The 22779-nt window shown below is 37.7% G+C and overlaps 1 protein-coding gene across 2 annotated transcripts in view; it reads right to left on the reverse strand.

Moving 5' to 3' along the window:
* Positions 1-1681: 1681 nt before the first annotated feature.
* Positions 1682-22779, reverse strand: part of LOC127877334 (centlein-like) — a 113307-nt gene continuing 92209 nt past the window's right edge. For both annotated transcript variants that reach the window (XM_052423071.1, XM_052423070.1), the window contains 7 exons: positions 20352-20460; positions 19062-19121; positions 12248-12343; positions 10945-11130; positions 9161-9355; positions 7413-7487; positions 1682-5846 (listed from right to left, as the gene is read on the reverse strand). In XM_052423071.1, coding sequence (XP_052279031.1) covers positions 5721-5846; positions 7413-7487; positions 9161-9355; positions 10945-11130; positions 12248-12343; positions 19062-19121; positions 20352-20460 — 847 coding nt within the window. In that variant the 3' untranslated portion in view covers positions 1682-5720. The remainder of the gene's footprint in view (positions 5847-7412; positions 7488-9160; positions 9356-10944; positions 11131-12247; positions 12344-19061; positions 19122-20351; positions 20461-22779) is intronic.

Genomic DNA, 22779 nt, shown 5'->3' on the forward strand with positions numbered 1-22779 from the left:
GTTTAATGCCGTCTCATTAAAAGTTAAAGTTTGACTACAAACTTCATGAAACAGCTTGTTAACCTGTGATGCTGATATCGAACACTACTGTTTAGGGGGGGGGGGGGGGGGTCTTAATAAAGCAAAGAGAAATTTTACAGAAATGAAAAGTTCAAATCTTTAAGAAACCTTTCTTTAAAACAGGATTCAACATTTTAATATATTTTAACTTACGTAAGGCATTTAAGTTCAATAATACCTCAACACAAAAATCGCCATGGAAACTAGTCATTTTCTGATGTTTTCGAATACGAGCCTTCGTGAAAACGCACCCTTGTTTACAAGTCCATTGTGTAAGGGAAAAGGAATGACAAAGTGACGCAAATGTGAAGGAAAGCAAGACCCCCACCCTACTTTGCATGTGGTCCCTTAATCATCAGTAGTGACGCTGTAGGTATAGGTCAAGAACTAATATCTTGGAAAATGTACATGACATTTGGTTTGTATTTCATGAAACTCCTCACAGTTATGAGAAAAAGATCAATGTTGGAACATCTTTGGGATTGTTGTTTTTGTTTATGCTTGTGAAGTCGACCACTGGACTGGTGTAAGTGTTCTGTTCTGAACTGTTCTACAGTTATCAACAATGATGTTAAAACAGTTGAGTGCAATAACAATATCTATCTTAAATAAAAAAGAAATGACTACACAAAACGATAAACACATGACAAGAATAAAGATGCGGGTTCGTGGTCGATATTTTTTGCCACAAAGGTGAATAATATTACAACGAATTAGTTTTCTTGTTACGAATTATATTCTTAAATCTATTTGTGAAAAAAGGTTGCTAGTTCAGTGATTTACTTTTTTTCTATTTCGATGGCTGCTTTAGGTCCTTACAATATTTCAAAGGACTGTGCTTAGATAGTTAACAAGTGTTATTCCCATTTGTATTACACTTAGACACTTTGATCGGCTTTGTTTACGTACAATTGAGCAGCGCTGTGGGAAAACTGGGGTAAATGCATGTGCTGTCCGTACAGGCTACCCTGGTAAACGGGAGTTAACGCATGTGCTGTCCGCACAGGCAACCCTGGTAAACGGAGGTTAATGCATGTGCTGCCCGCACAGGCTATCCTGGTAAACTGGGGTTAACGCATGTGCTGTCAGCACAGGCTACCCCGGTAATCAGGGACGATATTCTCCGCTTTAATGCAATTTGTTCGTTTAAAGCAAGTACCGAGATTCTCTAAACAAAAATCCGGTCAGGGGCGGAAAGTGTCGTCCCTGTGCGGACTGCATAGGCTATTCTAGGACAACACTTTACGCACATGCATTAAACCCCGCGGTTTTCAGAGTTTTCCAGTCAGGAAAAAACCGCTATGTTTTGAGTGCGAGCGTTCTGGAATGTATTCCTTAAAGTCAGAAGAAAATGGCACAATTTGCTAGAACGCCGTCAAATGGTAAATTAAGACTCCGTATTTACGCCCATTCCTTTGATTGGTGTTAATGTATTTAGGTATGCGTGATTCCAGTATCTGTAGCGATTGCCACTGGCCGGTGATTGACCACGAAATTCAAGGCTTGCACAAGGCTCGCTAGTGCCCGGTGTCGATGCAGCACTATGGGGCCGCATCCATTTCAATAACAACGCCGGTATTTGTACCATTGTAAGGTAATATTACATAACAAGACAACAACATTTCTTTTTCAAAATAAAATATATTTGTACAAAATATAAAAAAGAATCTGCACACGTTTCTAAATATGCCCACGTTCTGAACCCTACGTTATTACATATCTGTATGCATCATAATAATGAGCAACAAATCAAGCACATTTTCTGTTATGTACATACACAAATGCTTATTAGATAATATCAAATGAACAGGTAACATTTTATTACATATATATGTAAAAGTTATCACAGATCAATGAATGCAAGTGCAGGACGGTTGAAGTACTAAGCATGCATGTGCCAGCAAAATGAGTTTGATGCATTAAATACAATGAAACATCAATAAACGACATTTTTTCATTCACATAATTGTTTAAACTGAACTTTGCTGTATATTTGCAATTGAGGATAGATGACAGTGTAGTTCTGTAGAAATATGTGCTAATAATAATTTATGTTTTATTAACAATATATTGATTTTGATCTCAAATATTTTACAGTCATGCCTCATTGCGTTTGTAACATTATCAACACAAAAGATACTATAAATGAAATGTACAATTGTGTTGCAACTGTCTTTAAATACAGGTCACTAATTTGAAACGTGTGATATCATTTCACTGCAAAGAAAGAAATGTTCAACTCCTAGAATTGTTATTATCTTTGATTTAAATATTTGGAAATGTTTTCTTTGCGACCAAATTATAAAATGTAATTTTGACCCATTCCAATTGAACATGGAATTGTGTGGAATCAGCAAATGCAATACTATGAATGCAAATAAACTGTACAATATTAAATAGGCTATCAATCAATTGAGTTGCGTTCTTAGAAAACTGGGTTAAATGCATGTGCATAAAGTGTCGGCCCAGATCAGGGACTACACTTTCCGCCTTAACTAGATTTTTCGTGTAGAAGAGACTACCTTTTTACAAAAAATACCATAGAAGCGGACAGTGTCATCCCTGATTAGCCTGTGCGGACAGTGTCATCCCTGATTAGCCTGTGCGGACAGTGTCATCCCTGAATGCGGACTGCACAGGCTAATTTGGGATGACACTTTACGCACATGCATAAGACCAGTTTTCTCAGAACAAGGCTCATATAGAAAGTGGCAATTAATTTTATTCAATAGAAACTCCGATGGCATCCACACACATGAATTACCAGTGTGAAACTGGACTGCAGATACACATAAGCCATGTGGCTTTTTTCATCTTAACATAAGCCTGAAAGCAGATGCCTCAATTGAAGTTTATATCTGACAAATAACACACTATCTGTATACAACCTTAATAATGCTGCCTGCAAAGGGGCATTCAGGTTCAATATATCAGACTACCACCACACTCAACAAGACAATTAACTCTTTCCCACTCAGAAGCAAATTAAAAACGTGCAAACAGCATAAAACCAGAACAGCCTGTGAGTAACTCGCAGTATGTTCAGGTTTTATGATGTTTGCTGCTCATCAGTATCTTAGGGTTGGAAATGAAGCCTTTAGAGGGGCCTTTTCAATTATTTTGGCATGTATAGAAGTTTGTCATTAAATGCTATAAAAAAAGCTCCAGTAAAAAATCAAGAATAAATTAAGACAAGAGGGCCATGATAGCCCTGAATCGCTCACCTGACTAACCAAATACAATCCCAACCCAGATTTCATCAAGATAAACATTCTGACCAAATTTCATAAAGATTGGATGAAAACTGTGACCTCTATTGTCTACACAAGGTTTTTCTCATATTTGACCTAGTGACCTAGTTTTTGACCCCAGGTAACCCAAATACAATCCCAACCCAAATTTCACCAAGATAAACATTCTGATCAAATTTTATAAAGATTGGAAAAAAAACTGTGACCTCTATTGCCTACACAAGGTTTTTCTATTATTTGACCTAGTTTTTGACCCCAGATGACCCAAATACAATCCCAACCCAGATTTCATCAAGACAAACATTCTGACCAAATTTCATGAAGATTGGATGAAAACTGTGACCTCTATTGTCTACACAAGGTTTTTCTATTATTTGACCTTGCGACATAGTTTTTGACCCAAGATGACCCAAATACAATCCCAACCCAGATTTTATCAAGATAAACATTCTGACAATATTTCATAAAGATTGGATGAAAACTGCGACCTCTATTGTCTATACAAGGTTTTTCTATTATTTGACCTAGTGACCTAGTTTTGACCTAGTGACCTAGTTTTTGACCCCAGATGACCCAAATACAATCCCAACCCAGTTTTTATCAAGATAAACAATCTGACCAAATTTCATAAAGATTGGATGAAAACTGATCTCTACTATCTACACAAACACATTGTTGACGGTTTTTCTATTATTTGACCAAGTGACCTAGTTTTTGACCTCAGATGACCAAAATACAATCCCAACCCAGATTTTATCAAGATAAAACAATCTGACAAAATTTCATAAAGATTGGATAAAAACTGCGACCTCTATTGTCTACACAAGGTTTTTTAATTATTTGACCTACTTTTTTGACCTAGTGACCTAGTTTTTGACCCCAGATGACCCAAATACAATCCCAACCCAGATTTCATAAGATAAACATTCTGACCATTTCATAAAGATTGGATGAAAACTGCGACCTCTTTTGTCTATACAAGGTTTTTCTATTATTTGCCTAGTTTTTGACCTAGTGACCTAGTTCTTGACCCCAGTTGACCCAAATACAATCCCAACCCAGATTCCATTAAGATTAACATCCTGACCAAATTTCATAAAGATTGGATGAAAACTGCGACCTCTATTGTCTACACAAAGTTTTTCTATTATTTGACCTAGTTTTTGACCTAGTGACCTAGTTTTTGACCTCAGATGACCCAAATACATTCCCAACCCAGATTTCATCAAGATAAACATTCTGACAAAATTTGATAAAGATTGGATGAAAACTGTGACCTCTATAGTCTACACAAGGTTTTTCAATTATTTGACCTAGTTTTTGACCTAGTGACCTAGTTTTTTTACCCAAGATGACCCAAATACAATCCCAACCCAGATTTCATCAAGATAAACATTCTGACCAAATTTCATAAAGATTGGATGAAAACTGTGACCTCTACTGTCTACACAAGCAAATTGTTGACGGACGCACACACGCACGCACGCACATACGGAAGTCGGACATCACACGGTCACATAAGCTCACCATGTCACTTCGTGACAGGTAAGCTAAAAAAAAATAATAAAGGAACCAAATCAGGGCTCGAACCACTGACCCCTGGTGTCCTCGAGTAAAAGTCTACCATTTAGACCACTCGGCCATTCATGCTCATGCAATGATGGATGTATTTTATACTTTATATAAGCATTCCTCGTAGTTTCACAAAATATAACGACAACAACAGAACTCTCCAAATTATTCAATCGTTTCGCGTTGCAACAATGCTTTATAATTTTAAGGTTTTTAAATTGTCAAAAGATGCATTTAATGGCTATTTTAGAACATAGTAAATGTTCAGTATTACTGTTTCCTCACAAAATATCATAACAAAAACGAAATTTTGCGAATCTGAAAAAACTTTTTTTAATTTTGTCAATTTACCAAACCTTAAAGGGCCCCTTTAAAACTTGAATAGTAAGAACGGTTTTTAATTTAATTTAAGAGGGTTAAATACGAGTTAAACAACTTTAATTACTTTATATATCAGGAGCTTAACTTTTATAAGTCCATGTATGTCTAAAACTTTAATAGACAAGTTTGAACAAATGTTTAATAAATTGTTATAAAATGTATTTATCACAGAGGTATATCAATTTTTCATCTAAACCTCTATGCTCAATCTACATCAACCAATATACCAAATGCTTTATCTGTCCCTGCTAAGCCAAAGTTTTTTATCATCCAGTCCAAATATACCAAGTATATGGTCTATATAAGGCAAAATGTCTTCTTTTAACACTTCGGTTCCATCCAAATGTTCCATTTAAGCCTATTTTGATCATTGAAGTCCCATCACCGCATTCAAAGCCCTCCCGTTCCGAATGGCCCTGTGTATAGACAATACCGGTAGATTCCTCCCATGTTGCATTACGTCATGGCCACACTCGAGGCTGGTAAAGCACTGTGTTTGTGTGCCTGAAGCGTGGCCACTAGCTCAACCCTCTCTTCAATTTTCTGTAGAAACACGTCCATCAGGGCCAGGGCAAAGTCGTCCTGAAACCAAAGCGAGCGTTGCATTGTGTATGAGTCTTTTCCTGGTCCCAGAATAACGTGTGCAGTCTGCACACATTTATCAAAGACAACACTTTTCACCTAAACTGAATTTCCATTAAAAGGAGACTTCCTTTAAACAGAAAATTCCATAAGAGTGGAAAGTAATGTGGCTGATAAGCCAGTGAGGACTTTACAGACTCACATGGGAAGACACTCTGCCCACTGCCCACATGCTTTAAGTACAGTTTTCAGCAACAAGGCTCACAGAGTTGTGTTCTGAGAAAACTGGGCATAATGCTTGTGCATAAAGTGTGGTCCCAGATTAGCCTGTGCAGTTCGCACAGGCTAATCAGGGACGACACTTTCCGCTTTTATGACATTTTTTGTTTTAATGAAGTCTCTTCATAGCAAAAATCCAATTAAGGCGGAATGTGTATTTCCTGATTTTTCCTGTGCAGTCCACACAGACTAATCAGGGACAAGACTTTCCCATTGTATGGTATTTTTTGTATAAAGGAATTCTCTTCTTAGTGAAAAAATTCAGTTAAGGCTGAAAGTGTCATACCTAATTAGCCTTTAGGACTGCACACGCTAATCTGGAACGACACTTTACAAACATGAAACATGATTTTGCAGATGATCTACTTTCTTATCAATTTTTTCAGATTTTTTTAAATGATAACCCTATAAAGGCAAATATGATTGCTAAATTTAAATGAAACAGTTTCAGTAAAAATTATGGTTAAAATTTGTTATTGTGTTCACATACATGAAAAGATTAGTGTAAGAGAAAAATAAACACTTTTTTAACCAATTTTACAAACCTGAAATACATGTGTGTTCAAAATATTCCAATTTAGATATTAATAAGCATTTAGAGCGTTTTTTATGTATTAAAATCATTATTGTCCAAATACTGGTAACAAAGATCATACAAATTATGAAACACTCTCAGTGACTTATAACATAAAGTACTTTTTATGTAAAACAGATATAAGTTAAATTCAAAAGTTTGTTTTTGACCTTTTACATTTTGTAAACCTTGAGCTGCTTTGTGTGCATCTACTTTAACCCTTTCCCCATCAGAAGCAAAGTGAAAATGGCTATGTGCAAACAGCATAAAACCAGAACAGCCTGCGAGTAACTCACAGTCTGTTCAGGTTTTAAGCTGTTTGCTACTCATCAGTATCTAAGAGTTGGAAATGAAGCCTTTAAAATTTGAATCTAGTAAAAAAGGTCTTTAATTAAATGTAACTTTCCAAGGGACTACAAATATGTCAAAATATGTATCTAAGTGGTAAAGGGTTAATGTTGACAATTTTTACATGAGGCACCATCGAAATGACTAAATAGATATAACATATTATTTAGGTTGCATAAAAAAATGATTCTTTTTTACGAATAAAAAAACAGAACTTGTTTATCAAGCTTATTTGTGTAATTTTCCATAAGAAATGAAGAATTCATTAGCATTCTCATACAATTTCTACGACTCCAAAGGGAACATATTCAATCCAGATGTTTGACTTACCAGTTTTATTTGTCTATAGCTTTCTTACACCATACCTTGCTGTTTTGCAGACGATCCACTTTTCTTGTCCATTTCTTATCTTTCTTTTTTGCAATCTCCAACTCAGCTTCCTACAATTGATTTAGCAAAGCAAATAGAGCTCCGCTATGGTAAAACTGGGCTTAATGCATATGCGCTAAATGTCGACTCAGATTAGCCTGTGCAATCTCCACAGGCTTATCAGGGACAACATTTTTGTGCTGGATAAGACAAATGTGCTTTAAAACTTTTTCATCCCGTGGGGACTGCACAGGCTAATCTGGGATGACACTTTGTGCACACTCATTAAGCCCCATTTTCCCAGAGTGACCCTAATATGCAACATTGCAACAATTCAATCAGTAACTGCAGAAATGTATTTATGACAAATGCTGAATTTTTTAATACAGAATGTTTGCTACAACCAATATAAATCCGTTATTAAAAAGATACATATGTAAGCATAATGTAAAAATTAACAGCCTGTGAGTAACTAGAGTCTCTTCAGGTTTTATGCTGCTTGCTGCTAAAGAATATCTTAAGGTTGGAAATGAAGCCTAGTAAATATGAATATAGCAAGAAATGTCTTCAATTAATTTGATTTTCTAAGGGGCAATAGACACTTCAAATCTGATTGTTAAAGTGTTAAAGAGTTCATACAAATACACTACCATCAGTAGAGGGATCTGCAGTCATAAAGATGCATGTAAAAGTTTTATGTAAACAATGTTATAAAAATTCTTTAAGATTAAATATATTGCAGGCTTTAAAGGGACAAACTACAGTGACAGTTTTATGCACTCAAACTACAGTGACAGTTTTATGCACTCAAACTACAGTGACAGTTTTATGCACTCAAACTACAGTGAAGGTTTTATGCACTCAAACTACAGTGACGGTTTTATGCACTCAAACTACAGTGACGGTTTTATGCACTCAAACTACAGTGACGGTTTTATGCACTCAATCTACAGTGACGGTTTTATGCACTCAAACTACCCGTGATGGTTTTATGCACTCAAACTACAGTGACGGTTTTATTCACTCAAACTACAGTGACGTTTTTTTTGCACTCAAAGTGAAACTACAGTGATGGTCTTATTCACTTAAATACAGTGAAGGTTATATTCACTCAAACTACATTGACAGTTATATGCACTCAAAGTACAGTGACAGTTTTATGCACTAAAACTACAGTGAAGGTTATATTCACTCAAACTACAATGACAGTTTTATGCACTCAAACTACAGTGCTGGTTATATCACTCAAACTACAGTGACAGTTTTATGCACTCAAACTACAGTGACAGTTTTATGCAGTCAAACTACAGTGACAGTTTTATGCAGTCAAACTACAGAGACAGTTTTATGCACTCAAACTACAATGACAGTTTTATGCACTCAAACTACAGTGACAGTTTTATGCACTCAAACTACAGTGAAGGTTATATTCACTCAAACTACAGTGAAGGTTTTATTCACTCAAACTGCAGTGAAGGTTATATTCACTCAAACTACAGTGACAGTTTTATGCACTCAAACTACAGTGACAGTTTTATGCACTCAAACTACAGTGACAGTTTTATGCACTCAAACTACAGAGACAGTTTTATGCACTCAAACTACAGTGACAGTTTTATGCACTCAAACTACAGTGACAGTTTTATGCACTCAAACTACAGAGACAGTTTTATTCACTCAAACTACAGTGACAGTTTTATGCACTCAAACTTCAGAGACGGTGACTGTTTTGCACACTGCTCACCAGTTTGTTATGGTCGCCATCTGCACTCATGATCTCATCCAGGTCAGACTGGCTCAGGTTGAGGATGTCCCTGGCCAGGTCCTGGGCAGCACGCAGGCTCGCGTTCTCCCGGTCACTGACCCCACGCCGCGTCTCCTGATCCCTCAGGTCTGCACGAGTCTGTTGTGTTCGACGTACAATCTCCCCAGCAAGATTCTGAAAACATGCGTTTTTTCTTAGTTTTAATGGCGTACTTTAGCGTTGTTAAGTAGTTTGGAATATGCCAATATAAGAGGACCAAAGGCAGTAAGGCGCTTATCTCAGACGCCAAGGATCTTAAATGTTCTGAACAAGGGTTCACTAGGTCTCACAATATGACTACCCAAACACTGGACGCCATGTTTTTGAACAAACCACAGTCATTTTCTAACCCAGGCAAGATTTTATAAAATTTATTCTTTTTAAATCCTAGAATGTTTCAATATGATTTGAAAACACATGTGATTTCATAAGTGTTCAAACGGTTTTATTAAAGCAATCTGAGGAAAACTGCCCTCCCCACCCCCATGGTGGCTATGTTTTTCAATATTATCTCCCTTGGCATATAAATCACTAGAATAAATGCTCAGTACAAATTTCAAAAAGATTGGGCAATAAATGTGTTTTCAAGACTGTTCACAAGCTTTTTCTTGAATTCTGCCCAAGTGACCTAGTTTTTACACCATGTGATCCAGTTACAAACTTTTTCTTGCTCAATCTTTTGAAAGCCTGACACAATTTCACTTTTTGGTGGTTCTTCACATATTGATCTATTAACTGCAAAAATCTCAATATATTAATAAAATTGCTGCTGTGATCATGATAATTATACTGCAAGCTATTTCAATACCCATAGTCTAGTATTGTGACAACCAATGTAGATTTCCATAAACAGAAAGAATAACTACAAATTCTAAGATCAGATTCATTTCATTTATTACATAAAACATTCTCTTGAGTTAATAATTGCGTTGTCGGTGCACTTAAGCATGCTTAACAACACAGATATCCATAAAGCACATTTCAGACACTGCTGAATCATATCAGAATTGCTATAGGAAAATGGGGCTTAATGAATGTGTGTAAAATGTTGTTACAGATTAGCCTGTGAAGTCTGCTAATCAGGGACAACACTTTCAACACTTGTTTAAGGGAAGTCTGATGTTAGCAAAATTCTACTTTAGGCGGAATGTGTCGCCCTTGATATTGTACAAAATGAACAGGCTAATCTTTATTAAGCCCAGTTTTCCCAAAGCAAGGCTCATATATACACACCATCAAAAGAAATTTCTTCCCAAAATAAATATAAGAAGTATCAATTATCTATTTTCCATCATTTCCATTCTTCTGATATCAACTCCGTCCACACTACATACCCTGACAAAGCGTTGGTACGCCTGCAGTATCTCGTGTACATATACACTATGGTGGGGTCACATACCCTGACAAAGCGTTGGTAGGCCTGCAGTATCTCGTGTACATATACACTATAGTGGGGTCACATACCCTGACAAAGCGTTGGTACGCCTGCAGTATCTCGTGTACATATACACTATGGTGGGGTCACATACCCTGACAAAGCGTTGGTACGCCTGCAGTATCTCGTGTACATATACACTATGGTGGGGTCACATACCCTGACAAAGCGTTGGTAGGCCTGCAGTATCTCGTGTACATATACACTATGGTGGGGTCACATACGCTGACAAAGTGTTGGTAGGCCTGCAGTATCTAGTGTACATATACACTATGGTGGGGTCACATACCCTGACAAAGCGTTGGTAGGCCTGCAGTATCTCGTGTATCTCACGCAGTTTGTCCTTAGCTGTCTCCAGGGCATCCTCACTCTCCCGCGCCAGACTCTTCATCTGCTGGGTTGCAAGAGTCTCCATGGTTACCAGCGAGGTCTCCGCCTCCTGACGCCTGGATTGGCTCTCCAGAAGCAACTTGTTCTGTAAAACAGAGAGAGAATACGAGGGATTGAGCAGGAGAATTTAGATAGGTTTCCTACTTTAATTGTATTTTTGTTTAACCCTTTACCACTTAGATTCATATTTGTACACATTTGTTAAGTTAAATTTTATAAAAGACCTTTCTTACTAGATTCAAGTTTTAAAGGCTTCATTTCCAACCATTATATATTCATGAGCAGCAAACAGCATAAAACCTGAACAGACTGCGAGTTACTCTCAGGCTGTTCTGGTTTTATGCTGGTTGCAATAGTAATTTTAACTTTGCTTCTTATGGGGGTAAGGGTTAAAGGAAGTATCTTTTTAGCTTAGATCAAGTTTCAGGGGAAAGTGTTGTCCTTGATTAGCCTGTGTGGATGACACACATGAATTCGGAATTTTTAACTTGTTCATCCTTCACCACTCAAATACCCATTTTAATGAGTTTGTAGTCCCTAACAAAAGCAAATTGAATTAGAGTCCATTTTTACTAGTTTTAGTTTTTAAGGCTTCATTTCCAACCATAAGGTACTGATAAGCAGCAAACAGCATAAAACCTGAACAGAGGATGAGTTACTTGCTTTCTGGTATTATGCTGGTTGCCCTTTTCATGTTGCTTGTAAGTGCGAAAGGGTAAAGTGGTAAATTGTAAAATGCCTATTTTCAATTTATCTTTGGTTAAATGTTCAAGGTAATCTTTACATTCATGTTTGAAAAACAACCTCTCCTAAATATATGAATTAATGCTGTGTAATTTGCACTTAGGTGCCTTGCAAGTGCTTAAATGAAAATTTCCTCTTATCAATCATAAAAAGTCTTTGTTAAATTTTTAAATGAACCATTAAAACAGCCCCCCCCCCCTCGCCTCCCAAACTTTTAATTAACACCCAAGGTAAATGTTTTTGAGTCTTATAACAAATCTTAAAGCAGTTAATTTTTTCTCAAAATTTTTCTCAAAATTAAGTGCTACAGTCTTAGAAACCAGTGTTATAGAAAATAAAAAATCAATCAATAAACTAGAGTTTGTTATAGAAAGCGATGAAGGGACAGAAGATTAGGAAGAAAAGCACAGCACAATCAAGGTGGACGAATGAAAGTTAATACAGATGTTTAGTGCTACCTTCTTTTCAATATCAGCCGTCAACTTGAGAAACCTCTCTTCATAATCCCTTTTCTCTCTGGTCACAGCTCCAAGACGCTTCTTGTAGGAGTCAATCTGAAACATGAGATACCGTACAAGCCGTGCTCTGTGAAAACTGGGCTACATGCATGTGTGTAAAGTGCTGTTCCAGATTAGCCTGTGCAGTTCCCACAGGCTAATAAGGAACGACACTTTTCGCTTTTAAGGAATTTTTTGTTTAAAGGAAGTGGTTTCTCAATTTAAATCCAATCTATGCGGAGTGTGTCGTCCCTGATTAACCTGTGAGGACTGCACAGGCTGATCTGGGATGACACTGTAAGCACAATAATTAAGCTCAGTTATCCCTGAAGCTTAAGTGGTAAAATGTCATTGTAATACATCAGTTATAGTATCCATATGAGACATTGGACTGGTACATCAGTTATAGTATCCATATGAGACATTGGACTGGTGCGCTTACAATCTTCACACAAAGTATGGTAATGACTAAGTAATTTAAGGGTACTATAACTAGCAAAAGATGCTCAGAATAAAACGAACAATTAAAAATGACAACACAAATACACAGCTTAATGTAAGCTAATGGTCATGCTTTGAAAATTAAATGTTTGGTTTGAACGTTTTATTAAGAATCTTTGGCATCATTGACATGTGATATTATTTTTTATCATACCACATGGATATTTGATTTCTAGGTATGTTACATGGAAAAACAGGTTACTACCCTATCGTTTAGTACAATATAAGGTAGGTACAAATAAAGCAACAACTCAGCAAGCCTGCTATTCTTGTATTCTAAGTCTATCCTTATAAATATTACAACGATAGGGCAGTAACCTGTTGTACTGTCTAAGGTTGGTCCAGAGCAACACTGGACGCATATGGCATAAGACCCGTTTTTGTATGAAGCAGCACAATTGCTACCTAGCCTATAGAGAAAGCTTTCTCTGGAAAACCATGAACAGGCAATCCCATGATTACATAACAGGTTTTCCAGAATACATGACAACTAACAATAATCTGTGAATGCACATTAACATACTAGTATTCCAAATTCCAGTAAATAAACAATGTAATCAAATCACCTTATGCAATGCATAACATGTTAACACATTAAAAATATCTCATACAATGTAGAACATAAGTTTAATATTTTCATAACCACAATTAAAATGAAACCCACATAACATGTGGTATCATTGCAAATAAAAAACAAGAGCACCAAATAACGGGTGCCACACTTGGCTGCGGGTACAGTTTTAAATAGATGAAAGCTTGTCAGATTATTTTTTTTTAGAGGTCACAGTGACCTTGACCTTTGACCTAGTGACCCCAAAATGGGTGTGCCATGTAGAACTCCTCAAGGTGCATCTACATATCAAGTTTCAAAGTTGTAGGTTGAAGCACTTTCAAGAGCCAATGTTCAAAACCTTGACAAAATGTTAAGGTTTTAGCACGACGCGGACGGCGGACACGACACGACGAGCTGGCTATGACAATACCTCGGGTTTTCTCTAAGAACAGCCCAGCTAAAATTAGTGTGGTTGAAAAATTATCTTCTTAAACAGTGTATATTTTGAGAATCCCATATGAAAAAAAACTAGAGCTTTGTCACAGATGTGACGAATACCATCACATGCCGCATTGACACAGAATATTTAGCATGTTGTCTTCACAAAAAAACAGTAGACACCATGCTAAATGTTTAAAACGCACTAAGTGACCCCGTGACCTAGTTTTTGACCTGGCATGGCCCATGTTCGAACTTGGCCTTAAGATCATCTAGATACAACTTATGACCAAGTTTGGTGAAGATCGGATAAAAACTACTTGAATTAGAGAACAGACACCATGCTGAATGTTAAAAACGGCACTAAGTGACCCCGTGACCTAGTTTTTTGCCTGGCCTGGCCCAGGTGCAAACTGGGCCTAGAGATCATCTGGATAAAACTTCTGACCAAATTTGGTGAAGATCTGATGAAAACTACTTGAATTAGAGAGCGGACAACATGCTGAATGCTTAAAATGCACTAAGTGACCCCGTGACCTAGTTTTTGACCCTGCAAGGCCCATGTTCGAACTTGGCCTTAAGATCATCTAGATTCAACTTCTGACCAAATTTGGTGAAGATCGGATGAAAACTACTTGAATTAGAGAGCGGACAACATGCTGAATGTTTAAAACGCACTTAGTGACCCTGTGACCTAGTTTTTGACCCGGCAAGGCCCATGTTCATACTTGGCTTAGACATCATGTAGATACAACTTCTGACCAAGTTTGGTGAAGATTGGATGAAAACTACTTGAACTAGAGAGCGGACAATTAATACAATACGGACCGACCGACAGACAGACCGACCGACAGACCGACTGACAGACAAGTTCACTCCGATATACCCCCCTAAACTTCGTTTGTGGGGGTATAATGAGTTAAAATCCCCTTGTACAGCCCACAGTTGTGTGAATGAATGACCATCAGGAACATTTGGAGTGGAGCTTATTTGAAAATCTTAATGTATCACCAAACCAACAGAACAATATGACAACATTTCTTTAAGCCAAGCAAAGGTAGCAAAGACTAGTGTTGATAACAAGCAAATTGGTTGAATTGATATCCCCCGCCAATATGCTTCTGGACACAAAAGTGTTATATTTGACACTCAAAAAAGCATTTTTATGAGATACAAAGGGCCATAACTCCGTTATTAACCGATGGTGTACAATGCCATTTGGCGTGCATCATCCTCTTATCCATATGTATACTCATACCAAGTTTCAATGAAATCCGCCAAAGTACTTCTAAGATATGGCTCCGGACACAAAAAAGCATTTTTTCAAGATACAAAGGGTCATAACTCCGTTATTAACAGACGGTGTACAATGCCATTTGGCGTGCATCATCCTCTTATCCATATATATACTCATACCAAGTTTCAATGAAATCCGCCAAAGCACTTCCAAGATATGGCTCCGGACACAAAAGTGCCAACCGGACGGACAACGCCAAAACAATATCCCTCCGCCTACGGCGGGGGATAATTACTAGAGCTAGTCACTTGTGCTTGTAATGATCCAATTGTAGAAATTAATCGGTTGGAAACGGGCATTACTTAAGCATATTACACAAAACCTATAGCTAGTTAAAGCAAGTATGTTGGTTTGTTTTCAATGTGTTTATGCTTCTTTCAACAGTATTTGAAGACCATAACACAGTAGTTTTACCTACTTACAATTTTCCTGATTTAGGTTGTTTTTCAGTACTTAGTGCATATACTCATGCCAATAAATAACAACTGGCAGTGGTTTTTTTTCTTCACCATTTTGGCAATGGGGCCGGGTCCCTTTGGATTTGGAAAATTCGGGGCGTTTTGACTTAAATTGGGAAATTTGTGTTGTTGTTTTGCTAAAAATTCTTCAAAATTGAGAATACAAGATTTTTCCGTATTATATTTACTAAGGTTGAACTTATTTGGAAGGGAGATGAACAAAATATTTAAGAAAAAAATATTATTTTCTTGGAAACCTTCCATTGGGAATATTTAGCTCCTATTATATACTTTTTTCCTTTAGGAATGGGCGCCGATTACTTGACCCGATTTTGCATGAAAAAATCACTTGACACTCCTACTCTAATCAAACAGAGGAAAGAGAGACTGAGCAATCCCCTCACGAGCAATCCCCTCACAAGCAATCCCCTCACGAGCAATCCCCTCACAAGCAATCCCATCACAAGCAATCCCCTCACGAGCAATCCCCTCACAAGCAATCCCCTCACGAGCAATCCCCTCACAAGCAATCCCCTCACAAGCAATCCCATCACAAGCAATCCCCTCACAAGCAATCCCCTCACGAGCAATCCCCTCACAAGCAATCCCATCACAAGCAATCCCCTCACGAGCAATCCCATCACAAGCAATCCCATCACAAGCAATCCCCTCACAAGGAATCCCATCACAAGCAATCCCCTCACGAGCAATCCCCTCACGAGCAATCCCCTCACAAGCAATCCCCTCACAAGCAGTCCCATCACAAGCAATCCCCTCACAAGCAATCCCATCACAAGCAATCCCCTCACAAGCAATCCCATCACAAGCAATCCCCTCACAAGCAATCCCATCACAAGCAATCCCCTCACAAGCAATCCCCTCACAAGCAATCCCATCACAAGCAATCCCCTCACAAGCAATCCCCTCACGAGCAATCCCATCACAAGCAATCCCCTCACAAGCAATCCCCTCACGAGCAATCCCCTCACAAGCAATCCCCTCACGAGCAATCCCCTCACAAGCAATCCCCTCACAAGCAATCCCCTCACAAGTTATTTGGATGGGTGACTGATCAACCCTTTGGTCCTAGGATCTGTATCACAGCATTATTTCAACTGCTCTAGTCTGCCCAGTCAGGAAGAGTATAATTAAAGTGAACTTTAAAGGGATCTTTTCACGCTTTGGTAAATTGACAAAATTGAAAAAAGTTGTTTCAGATTCGCAAATTTTCGTTTTAGTTATGATATTTGTGAGGAAACAGTAATACTGAACATTTACCATGGTCTAATATAGCCATAATATGCATCTTTTGACGATTTTAAAACCTCAAAATTATAAAGCGTTGCAACGCGAAACGATTGAATAATTCGGAGAGTTCTGTTTTTGTCGTTAAATTTTGTGAAACTACGAAGATTGCTTATATAAGGTATAAAATACGTTCAGTTTGTGTACTCGGCGGAATAGCTCAGTAGGCTAAAGCGTTTTTACTTCAGGACTCTGGCAGGACTCCAGGGGTCACTGGTTCGAAACCTGCTCCGGGCAATGTTCTTTTCCTTTTTTGATTTTATTCTTGATTTTTTACTGAAGCTTTTACGATCCAATGTTTATATTTATCAATATAAAGCATTTAATGAATAAGTTAAAAAATGCCAAAATCTGTGAAAAGGCCCCTTTAAAGTGCCAACTTTCCATGACAAAGGTCTTTTAAACACATGTAAAAAATCACCTATGTCCTTTAAAACTTCAGAGGCAAATTGCTTGTTTTTGGCTAATTAACCCTTTACCACTTAGACACGTATTTTGACGCATTTGTAGTCTTTCAGAAAGTTACATTTATTTAAAGACCTTTCTTACTAATTCAAATTTGAATCACTTCATTTCCAAACCGTAGATACCTATGAGCAGCCTTAAACCTGAACCTGAGTTACTAGCAGGCTGTTCTGGTTTTATGCTGTTTGCACATAGCCATTTTCACTTTGCTTCTGAGTGGGTTAAATGTAATGTGCCTTCTCAAATCAGAGGAAAGGTACAGTATATAAATATTACATGTCTGACAGGGTGACAGTAAATTTGTCAACTTGAGGAAATACTGTCAACCGAGGCGAAGCCAAGGTTGACAGTATTTTTCCGAAAGTTGACAAATTTACTGTCACCCTGTCAGACATGTAATATTTATTTTATTATACCGAACAAACTATTCAAACAGGAGCAATTTATATGAATCATAAACAATTTTAATATTCAATAATTGCATTTAATTTCAGCAATGAACAACAATTAATATATTGAGTGGTTCAGCACCCAATTGTATAAAAGCTGGTTAAAGTTACCGCTCAGTAACTTTCAAACCTTGGTAAGTTTGCAATTATTCAGGTTTAGTAACCTTCAAAGTAACTCGATTGTATAAACACGATATACCGCTACGTAACCTCACCACGCAAAGTTGAATTTAACCACCGGCATAGAGATGTGTAAAGTATAAGATGGTAAAAATAGCACCACACTGGAATTCGGAATGTGCCATTTTGTACACGGGTATCATACACTAACTTATCCGTTGTGTAATGAATTGGTTTCCATTCTTTGTGTATTTATATATTAAATTATTTTCGTGTACAATAAGAGCATTAACTATAGACAAATAAAACATTGTGCAAGTTTAAACATATGTTTGTATGCAGAAATCTGCAAATGCAACCGAGTTTACAAACGGCTATTATTTCATAAACTGCTCCGGTTCATTTGAACAGCAAGAATGAATATAGAGTACATGACGCAGCGTGTGACGAAGAAGAAAGTTTATCATGTTCATAAACTCATTTGAATATAGTAATACTGTAATAGGATGGCATAAGGGTCTTAATTTAATTATGCTAAACTAATTATTAAAGACCCTTGATGTACAATCGTCAATCATTGACTTAAATAGATTATTTATGGATTTTAAAGGTAAGATACTATTTCGAACGCGTTTTGCTTGTTGTTTGTACTTTTGTCGTTCCCTGTTCTCGGAGAAATGATTTTAACATAGGCGCCATTGATGCATCGGATCACACACGGCATACCCATAACAGAATATTAAAAACACGTTCTGTGCGTCCTTAAATTTGTCGTCCAAAATCGGAAAACGTTTATACTAAATTGAATTTTTTTATGGCTCCAGTCAATGCTAAAATAATGGCATTTATCTATTGTACAGCACAGTTTCAGCTGAAATCGATATATAAATTATCCAAATAAAACGGAAATGCAAAACTGCGTACTGCGCATGCGCAAATGGGACAGTATATTTTTCAAACATTTCGCACGTGGTTGCTATGGCAGCGGGATACAGTATTTTTTGGACAGTAATTTTTTTTCCGCTGGTGGCACGTGATTACCAAGGTAGCGGGAGACAGTATTTTTGGGACAGTAAATTCATTCCCGCTGGGTCTGACAGTATTTCTATGTCACGATGGCCTATGGGAGTTTAGCATTGTGAATAAAAGTGAGGTATAATAATATAAAATATGTAAGTGAACACTGCACCTGTATTTTCTGTTTATCATTGGCGTCCTGCAGTAGTTTGGTTCTCGTCTCCAGCTGTTCCTGTAAACAGGACATAACACATTTAACAGTTTTGAAAAGGAGCGCTTGCCACTCAAACTGCAAAAGAAACACTATAATTTACACAAATTTAATTGTAAAGAGATTTTAGAAATTTCTGAAACAATTTAAATAAACCCACATAGGTTTGTTCACATTTATTTGCATATAAATTTAGAACTTAATTTTGTTTGGGGTACCAGCAATTTTAATCCAATATTGATGTACAACTTTCTATTATTATATGCATCTTTAGTCTGTAAACATCTTAAATTACTTCATGAACTGAATAATTGAGAGAGGCTTAGGAAGACAAAATCAGCAATCCACTAAACAAATAAAAATAAGTTTTGCAAGGTTTCTCAAAGAAAATTGCAACAATGATGACCAAGTAGAAACAAATCTTTCTAAAAATATAAATGCAAAATATGAAAAACAGTTTTTCTTCATAATCTTCGACAGTAATAACTAAATGAAAAAGATAACTTTTTAGAGAACTAAGTTCTTAAATAAAGGGCAAAAACTCTGAAGAGACTGAAGCAAAACAAATTGGCTGGTTATCACACTTGGCATCCATTTTAAATTATGCCAAAAAACATTCCAGATTGTACGACACAAGGCAGAAACAATGAATGTGTATTTTAAACTATCCCGCCAACTAGAAGCCAGGTTTTTTTTTAAAGCAAAAATATTTTGGACCAAAGAATAAATTTGATTTCCACAAATGTTCAGAGCAAGTTTCATAAAGTCTGGACTAAAAAAGTGACTTCCTGAGTGTTAATAAGGTTTCACTATAGCCATTTAAAGAAAATTACCCTGCCCCTTGGCAGCCATGTTTATCAAATAACCAGAACCATTTTCTACCCAATTAGAAAAAATGTTATGAGCATGTTTCTTAAGGATTGAGCAAAAACTAAGCCTGCTAGTGTTCATAAGCTTTTCAATTCATGTGACACTCGCCTAGCTTTTGACTGCATATGACTCACTTTTTAACTAGACAAACATATTAATGGGACCAATATTCTTATTCTTATATTTCATGAAGATTGGGTAATAAATATAGCCTGTAGAATGTCAACATGGTAAATTTAACAATGGACAATGAATGACCAACAACAAACAAAGTACAAAAGGTGAACACAAATGCTTGCAAAGAGCATATTGTGCTATGGTAAGCTAAAAAGTTCAACACCAGTAGCTCAGGGGAATGTCAGTATATAAGACCATGTGTACCAGAGAGTCAGCGTCTGCCTTGGCTGTCTCCAGTGCCTGTTTGACCCTTGACCTCTGGTCCTCCAGTAGGGACCTCTTCTGGCTACTGTCACGCTCTGCCCTTGACACCCTGCAGGGACAAGAAGGATCAGTGACAATAGTGCATAATCAGGACATTGCAACTAGTCATATCCTTTTAAGGACCCTTTCAATAAATTCTGGACTTCTTTATCATTTGTCAATCTGTTGCATTCTTTTTTTTTTAAACATAATTGAGCCTAGGTCTTTGAATTGGCCCAGAAAAGATGTGCAGTTCTGGGACAACACTTTACTCACATGAATTGAGTTGTGTTCTGAGAAAACTGGGAATAATGCATGTGCGTAAAGTATTGTCTTAGATTAGCCAATCCGCACAGGCTATTAAGGGACGACACTTTCCGCTCTTATGACATTTTGTGTTTAAATGAAGTCTCTTCTTAGAAAAAATCCAATTTAGGCAGAAAATGTCGTCCCTGATTAGCCTGTGCACACTGCACAGGCTAATCTGGGACAACACTTTACACACATGCATTATGCCAAGTTTTCTCAGAACGCGACTCAATTATACCCATTTTTCCCAGAGTTAGGCTCAAAAATATAATTTTGCGAGCATCAGTCCAGGCTTACAGCATCAGTCCAGGCTAACAGCATCAGTCCAGGCTTACAGCTTGTTACTCAGTTACTGGAATGGTCTCCTGATTACATACTTGTCCTGCAGTAGCTTCATTTGGTCTGTCAGTTGCTCATACATACTTGTCCTGCAGTAACTTCATTTGGTCTGTCAGTTACTCATACATACTCGTCCTTCAGTAGCTTCATCTGGTCTGTCAGTTGCTCATACATACTTGTCCTTCAGTAGCCTCATTTGGTCTGTCAGTTGCTCATACATACTTGTCCTGCAGTAGCTTCATTTGGTCTGTCAGTTGCTCATACATACTTGTCCTGCAGTAGCTTCATTTGGTCTGTCAGTTGCTCATACATACTTGTCCTTCAGTAGCCTCATTTGGTCTGTCAGTTGCTCATACATACTTGTCCTGCAGTAGCTTCATTTGGTCTGTCAGTTGCTCATACATACTTGTCCTGCAGTAGCTTCATTTGGTCTGTCAGTTGCTCATACATACTTGTCCTGCAGTAGCTTCATTTGGTCTGTCAGTTGCTCATACATACTTGTCCTGCAGTAGCCTCATTTGGTCTGTCAGTTGCTCATACATACTTGTCCTGCAGTAGCTTCATTTGGTCTGTCAGTTGCTCATACAAACTTGTCCTGCAGTAGCTTCATTTGGTCTGTCAGTTGCTCATACATACTCGTCCTTCAGTAGCTTCATTTGGTCTGTCAGTTGCTCATACATACTTGTCCTGCAGTAACTTCATTTGGTCTGTCAATTGCTCATACATACTTGTCCTGCAGTAGCCTCATTTGGTCTGTCAGTTGCTCATACATACTTGTCCTGCAGTAGCCTCATTTGGTCTGTCAGTTGCTCATACATACTTGTCCTTCAGTAGCCTCATTTGGTCTGTCAGTTGCTCATACATACTTGTCCTGCAGAAGCTTCATTTGGTCTGTCAGTTGCTCATACATACTTGTCCTGCAGTAGCTTCATTTGGTCTGTCAGTTGCTCATACATACTCGTCCTTCAGTAGCTTCATTTGGTCTGTCAGTTGCTCATACATACTTGTCCTGCAGAAGCTTCATTTGGTCTGTCAGTTGCTCATACATACTTGTCCTGCAGTAGCCTCATTTGGTCTGTCAGTTGCTCATACATACTTGTCCTGCAGTAGCCTCATTTGGTCTGTCAGTTGCTCATACATACTTGTCCTGCAGAAGCTTCATTTGGTCTGTCAGTTGCTCATACATACTTGTCCTTCAGTAGCTTCATTTGGTCTGTCAGTTGCTCATACATACTTGTCCTGCAGTAGCTTCATTTGGTCTGTCAGTTGCTCATACATACTTGTCCTGCAGTAGCTTCATTTGGTCTGTCAGTTGCTCATACATACTTGTCCTGCAGTAACTTCATCTGGTCTGTCAGTTGCTCATACATACTTGTCCTGCAGTAGCTTCATTTGGTCTGTCAGTTGCTCATACATACTTGTCCTGCAGTAGCCTCATTTGGTCTGTCAGTTGCTCATACATACTTGTCCTGCAGTAGCTTCATTTGGTCTGTCAGTTGCTCATACATACTTGTCCTGCAGTAGCCTCATTTGGTCTGTCAGTTGCTCATACATACTTGTCCTGCAGTAGCCTCATTTGGTCTGTCAGTTGCTCATACATACTTGTCCTGCAGTAGCCTCATTTGGTCTGTCAGTTGCTCATACATACTTGTCCTGCAGTAGCTTCATTTGGTCTGTCAGTTGCTCATACATACTTGTCCTGCAGTAGCCTCATTTGGTCTGTCAGTTGCTCATACATACT

This window comes from Dreissena polymorpha, chromosome 4 (genome assembly GCF_020536995.1).
Source record: "Dreissena polymorpha isolate Duluth1 chromosome 4, UMN_Dpol_1.0, whole genome shotgun sequence".
NCBI lineage: Eukaryota > Metazoa > Mollusca > Bivalvia > Myida > Dreissenidae > Dreissena > Dreissena polymorpha.